Source organism: Phasianus colchicus, chromosome Z (genome assembly GCF_987193195.1).
Source record: "Phasianus colchicus chromosome Z, bPhaCol1.hap1.1, whole genome shotgun sequence".
Taxonomy (NCBI): Eukaryota; Metazoa; Chordata; class Aves; order Galliformes; family Phasianidae; genus Phasianus; species Phasianus colchicus.
The window spans coordinates 91,202,816-91,209,793 of NC_143476.1; the positions used below are offsets into that span (position 1 = coordinate 91,202,816).

At 46.0% G+C, this 6,978-nt stretch overlaps 1 protein-coding gene across 1 annotated transcript in view; it reads left to right on the forward strand.

Moving 5' to 3' along the window:
* Positions 1-1,441: 1,441 nt before the first annotated feature.
* CPLX4 (complexin 4) overlaps positions 1,442-6,978 on the forward strand; it is a 14,291-nt gene continuing 8,754 nt past the window's right edge. Inside the window, exons 1-2 of the mRNA XM_031597059.1 lie at positions 1,442-1,608; positions 4,307-4,394. Of these exons, the coding sequence (XP_031452919.1) occupies positions 1,442-1,608; positions 4,307-4,394 (255 nt within the window). The remainder of the gene's footprint in view (positions 1,609-4,306; positions 4,395-6,978) is intronic.

Genomic DNA, 6,978 nt, shown 5'->3' on the forward strand with positions numbered 1-6,978 from the left:
ATGTACAAATCAGGGGCTTTTTTCTTTTTTAAAGAAAAGCTCAGTTCCACCAGGTAACGCAGGAACAGAGCCTTTAGTCTTGATTGAATTTAAACTGAAAGTAAAGAGCATTGATTTAAATGTGAGACGTAGCAACACCAGCACTTATAAGCACCTAGCTGTAAGTTTTTATTAAGTCAATGATCCTTGTAAACAGCAAGATACAGTCATTGCTCTGAAAACTTCAGTACATTTTATAACACTTCAGTCTTCAGTTTCAAATCTAACATTAGAATGCCTGTTCTCGAGTTCACGAGACTCATTTATACATAGTCCTGAGAGTGCATAATGAGTATCAAAATCGATTTTGATTAAACAAATGAAATACTTCCTTGTTATCTGCAGTCTATCAAAGTAATTTTGTGGTGATTTGGAGTTCTTGCTGCCGTGGTGACTCTACCTGAAAAATAGATTTCCAAGTTTCTCGTTTAATCATTAATAATCCAGGATTACAGAAGGTCCTGTTTATTTTTTTTTTTTTTTTCCCCAGTTTTAAATAGTAACAGGACTGCTTTAATTAGAAAGGCTCTAATGCAGATTAAGGCATTAGGCAGACTGGAATCCTCCCATCTCAGTGAAATTATGAGAGTGCTGAGAGAACCATTTGGATAATCAAGACTACAGAATATTCCATTAAGCCATGGTGCAGTCAGGCATAGTAAAGCAAACATTCGAAACCCCAAATCATCAACTTCTGAGACCTAGCAGGTGATGTTTTTTCCCCAGATGATCTATGGTCTCGGTAGCAGATCCTGCAGACCTTCACCTGGATGGAGCTGTGGGGTTAATGATGCGAGCAGAAGTTGGAAAGGTGAGGGGGCTGCACAGAGAATCCATGTGAAGGGTGCGTTGTAGCTCAGATTCATTTCTCCTTTACTGAGAGTTAAGATCCAAACCAACAGGGATTGTGGGCAGCACCAGTCATGGTGAAGGATGGGGAAGAGTGAAATAAACCAGCACAAAGCAGGAAGATGTCGTTTGCTTTTGATTAGGATTTTATTTCAGGTCCATTTTCTTCCTGGGAATGTCCTGGTCCTTGGGAAAGTGAGAGTTTTAAGGCAGAAGAAGTCAAAGTGCCATTGCACACTCTTCTTTTTTCAACTATAATTAGCTTAAGGTATTAATATAAAAAGTAGGTGGCTGCATCTAATGATTTTTGTGTGTGTGTGTGTAATCTGAACCATCTGCCTCTAGATATTAAGGAGTTCACTCTTTAATCCAGATTATGGCTGACAAACTGGTTTTGGCATTCACGTTTCACTAGCACTGTGCCCCCGAGGAGCTGCTGTGGCTGTAGAAACTCTCCTGCTTGCGACTGTTGATTTTGGAAATTACTCTATTGTTGGTTGGTTGGCTTTGTCTTTCCCGTGGTGGTTTGCTTGTAGCTCCTTTCTTCTTAAGGATGGCCTTCCTAATGAAAAGCATGCTGAGCAACCAGGTGAAGAATTTGGGGCTTGGAGGTGGAGGAGAAGAAAGCAAAGAAGAAAGCACTCCTTCCGACCCAGCAGCTGCTGCAGGAATGACCAGAGAGGAGTATGAGGAGTACCAAAAGCAAATGGTTGAGGAGAAGTGAGTACCAGTTCCCTCATTAGCAGCACGGGGCTGTGTCTTTGTGACCTTGGGCAGATAGAGAGATCCCAAGAGAAAACCCAAACGTCAGCTCTCCCCTCCACCTCTGTTTTAAATCTTTGCTAGAGGCTTTCCAAAACAGCAGCTCGCCAAATGCAGATGGCAAAATGCTGTGTTCGCCCTTTTCCCCTCATCTTCTGACTCTCCCTCTCTCCTCTGCTCCCTCTGCCCTCTCCTCAGCTGGATCCAATCTGAACAGAGGTTCTTTTACCTCCCACATTTTCCCATGGGTGTGAGGATGGTTGTGGCGCAGGAATGAATTCTCACGGGGCATGATTTGCTCTCCTACACCTCTGTGCAGAGTAAACTTCGCTTTATCCACGTTGATCATGGCAGATGTAGAAAAAGTAATGCGTGCTGTGCCCTAGGGGTGATGTCGACTTAGAGGAAAGTTGTTAAATGGTTCCTTTTTATCGCTGCACTTTTTGTTACCTTTTGTAAAATCGACTTAAATCGAACCGCGCTTCGCGACTGGTCAAATCCCAGAAATGTTATTTCTTTTTCTGTATGAAAACGGGAGTAAATCAGAGGACTTTTAGCATGTGGGAGTTCAAATCGTGCATAATTATGGAGAAAACAATTGACTTTTAAATCTGAGATGCATCTGTTCTTCTAATGATCAATTACATAACGATTGTGTAAATCCTCTGTGTAAGATGATTATAGGTGAAAGGTTAATGACCGATGGAATCCGAGGTATCCAGTTCTGTTTTTAGCAGCAGCCCTTTCTATCGTATCACCTCAAACAGGTATCATTGGATCTGGAATAAAATACAGGATATTTTGCTTTATATTTTTGTCATCAGCTGCGGGCGGAAGGGCTCTCTGCTGAGGCTGGAGAGCAAACCAGGGTCGCTGGGGTGGGGAAAACTCTTGTGAAGAGTACTATTTGTACCAGAGAGGTGTGTCTTCACATACAGAAACGTGCTGAGGAGTCAGTGCAGGAGTGCCTCAGTTTGGGAAGATGGGATTTACTTTCAGTTTGCTGAGGACAGTCCATGCTGTGGGGTTATGTAAGAGAGGTCAGAGAGGTGATGAGCTCTGCTGGAGTCGTGGCCTTTGATACATGGATGTCCTGGCGTTGGCCAGGATTCTGTGCTTTGTTGGCCTTTTTATGTATTTTTATTTTTATAATGCAATGAAACTCACCAGAAAGGCAGGGATTGCTGTTTCTTAGGAGAACATGCAGTTCAGGGGAGCAAGCATGTGGTTTCTGCTGGCAATCTCCAGCATTAAGGGCAAGGGGCCACCAGTTGCACACCTGCTCCTGGCTGTCATGCAACAGCCTCTATACCTGAGTCCTGTAGCTGCAGCACTTTGCATTCCATAATTAAACCCTGCAGCATACCAGGACCCAGGTAATGGGGGAAGGTTGCCAAGTCTTCCAGCAACACCAGGGCAAGTGAAAAGTTCAGGTCAAGCAGAGAATCCCCCCCTTCCACGTCTCATAGGTGTCACTGGAAGGGATGCGATGTCCCAGAGGGGACATTCCCAATGCTGTACGACCAGTGACTGCTCCTATGGAGGAGTGGCTGGGGAAGAGAAAGGTTGAGAACGAATGGGAAAACAGGTCACTAGCATACAAGCCTTCTCTTCACAACCATCCCCCTAATCACTGGCTGAATGATGCTTAAGTTGGCTTCCAGTTAATGAGAACCGGAAAGGAAAAAAAAAACCCAAAAACTCATTTGCTGAAGGAGAGGGAAAATAAATAACATTTCATCTTGCAAGTAGTTTGGATGTTGGATGGAACAAAACAAATTTTGGCTGAGAATTTCTATGAAAAAGGAAGGGGAGGGAGAAGGCCGGGGGGAAGAACATTCAACATCATCTCAGAGAATGGCTCAGGTTGGAAGGGACCTCAAGGATCACGAATCTCCAACCCCTGCCACACACAGGGCCACCAATCTCCACATTTCATACCAGCCCAGGCTGCCCAGGGCCCCATCCAACCTGGCCTTGAACACCTCCAGGGATGGACGGGGCATCCACAGCCTCTCTGGGCAGCTGTTCCAGCACCTCACCACTCTCTCTGTAAAGAACTTCCCCTGATATCCAATCCAAACCTTCCCTCCTTAAGCTTAAGACCATTCCCACTTGTCCTGTCACTATCTACCCATGTAAAGTGTTGATTCCCCTCCTGTTTATAATCCCTTTTTAAAAATGGAAAGTACACATGTCATCAGACATCTTTGAAGACACACAGTGTGCAAATAGATACAAGTGATCTAACAAAGAATCTTCAATTTAATGAGTGCATTTTATAAAATCACAGCTAGAGGAAGTTCTTTTCCATAGAGGAGAAACTGGCATGTGCTGTGATAGGAACTTTTGGGACAATAAATGGGTTCAGAAGAATCTGGGAGGAGTTGGAGCTGGCAGAGGGCACCCAGGGCTGTTAATGACATAGGGCCAATTTCCAGTTCCAGCAGTTCCCCAGCTACTGATCTTGAGATTAATCCCCCTGACATCAGTTTGTTGTTATCGCTGCTTTTGTGCCTTTGGGCAAGTTAGATAACCTCAGGAGTAACTGCTGCACCCAACTTTCTGTAGCCCAGCATCTGCCTCGGTGTAAAGGACAACTGTTTTATCAATAATATCTTGAAGAAACTTCTTTCTTTCCTTTCTTATTTTCCAGGATGGAAAGAGATGCAGCATTTGCACAAAAGAAGGCGGAAAGAGCCTGTCTGAGGGTTCACCTGAGAGAGAAGTACCGACTCCCCAAGGTAAGGTGCAGCTCACAGCCCTGTCTCAGCCCAGTGGCTGCGTGTGGAGCACACAGCTCTGCAGCACAGAGCCTGGAAGCAGCTCCTGCCTTTGTCAGTGCGATGCCACTGCAGTATGGGACCCAAAGTGGCCCAGGTGACATTTCTTGTAGAGTCATCACAGAACGGTTTGAGTGGGAAGGGACCCTTAAAGGCCATCAGATACTGAAGATACTGAAAGGCCACTCTCAGGTCTCTCAGGAGCCTTCTCTTCTGCCTGGTCATTGCATAAGATCCGTTTTTCCCAATCAGTAGATGAATGGAATGGAAAGATGCTTGTAGTTATCTCTGTAACGTCTGAAATGGGAGAGCAGACAAGCTGGATCTCTGCCCAGATCCAGCCCTACCAGCAATGTGCATGGCTGCAACTCAGCAACAAGCACCGGTTTAAAAACAAAGCAATGCAAAAACACCCTGAAAGCAAATAGGGAAAATCACTGAAGAGTCTTCTACACTTGCACTCTCCAAAATTCAGAATACTGATCTGTACCATTGTCCTCCAAGAAGTGGAAGCAGACTGCCCGGTCTTTTCTTCTTTAACACTGCTGACACTGCAAAGTATTCCCAGGAAAACCAAAGCACAGAGAGCAGAAATGGCAAGGCACAAACCTGCAGGTTTCCTAACAGCAAGCAGAGCTTTGCTGGCTCCCAGACCAGATCAGAGAGCCAGGACAGAAAGGATGGGAGCGATTTGTCCTCACAGCAGAGAGGACCAGCAGTGACATGCTGACAGAAATCCATGCTGCTTCGTGTCATAATTGGCTGGGGAAGGAGTTTGATGGCTGTACAGAAGTGTTCAGGGTGTTGAAAGGAAAGCTCACAATGAGGAACTGCAGGGAGAGCTGGTGATGTGGGCAGTGCCTTGCTGTGGGGGAGAAGGGAAGGGAAGGGAAGGGAAGGGAAGGGAAGGGAAGGGAAGGGAAGGGAAGGGAAGGGAAGGGAAGGGAAGGGAAGGGAAGGGAAGGGAAGGGAAGGGAAGGGAAGGGAAGGGAAGGGAAGGGAAGGGAAGGGAAGGGAAGGGAAGGGAAGGGAAGCCGTCTCCGTGGGGTGTGGGTGAGTGGCTCCAAATGGACTGCTGCTGCTCAGGAAATGGCCTCAAGGGCATCACAGGTGGGTTGCTGGAAACATCAGTGGAGCCACAGAGAGGAAATATATGTAGTTGAAGAATCATTAGGAAAGGAATAGATGGCAAAACTAAAAAACATCATTGGATGGCAGCAGCTGTCTTTAGCAACTTGAAATTGTAATGCAGATTTAATCGTTCTGTCTTGAAGTAATGATAAGAGAACAGGAAAAGTGATGAAATATCAAACAGCCTTGGCACAGGAGCATCAGATGTGAGGGGATATGATGGATGTGTGTCAGACCATGAGTGTCATGAAGGCACTGAATAGGGAACCGTTGTATCACTGTTTCCAAACACCAAGTGAGATGGAAAGTATTCCACAGGATGTTTCCATCAGCAGGGGCAGCCAAGGTGCTAACATCAAGCTAGGTGCCTGGCTTTTGGTGTTTGTTAGAGGAGAGGAATCCCATTCTTGCTCCCTCTGGAAATACAGAAAAATATGAAATAATTCTCCCATTCTTTATTTTGCCCCCCCCCCCCCCCCCCAAAACCAAAGGGCATTGTTTTCCAGTTTCTGCAGTATCTCCACATTATCTGTTGTGCTATACTGTGCACTGTCCCTAAAATCTGAGATTCTCCTCTGGTCCACAGAAATGAAACCCTCTCTGTTCACCCAGGTGGGTCTGTGGCAGTCGGTTTTGCTTTTCCATTTTGTTCAAACCTCCCTGCACTGTTAGCTCCGACACAGAGCACTCAACCCAAAGCAGCCACGTGGGGACACTGTCATCACTGCAAAGATATCAGCACCTCGAGTCTCATCCATCCAAACCTCCTGAGAACTTCATCATTATCCGCTCCACGTTCTGACTGCTCATCTTCCTTGCTTCTCCCTTTGCAGATAACGCCATGACCTTGTGATCTGTGCAGTCTCTGTGTTTTTCTCTAAGATCAGGAAGTCCAACTGCCCAACTACCACTAATACAGACCACTAAACCGTGTTCCTTAGTACCTTATCTACACGTTCCTTGAACACCACCAGGGCTGGTGACTCCCCCACCTCCCTGGGCAGCCCATTCCATTGCCTGAACACTCCTTCAGAGAAGAAGTATTCCCTAATATCCAATCTGAACCTCCCCTGGTGCAAGTTGAGGCCATTCCCTCTCATCCAATTGCTGGAGCAGAGTCCAACCTCCCCCCTCCCATCACAACGTCCTTTCAGGAGTTGTAGGGAGCGATGCAGTCTCCCCTAAACCTCTTCTGCTCCAAAATGACCCAACCCATTTCCTCAGCTGCTCCCACAGCACTGTGCTGCAGACTCCTCTCAGTTCCATTCCCCTCTCTGGATGCACTCCATGTCTTTCTTGCTGTGAGGGAGTCGAAGAGCCTACATTCCCTGTTAATTTGGAGCCCAGGTAGTTAAAATCCTGGCTTTTGTTTCTGTGTAATTATGATATTCTATTTGTACGTGGCTCACATTTC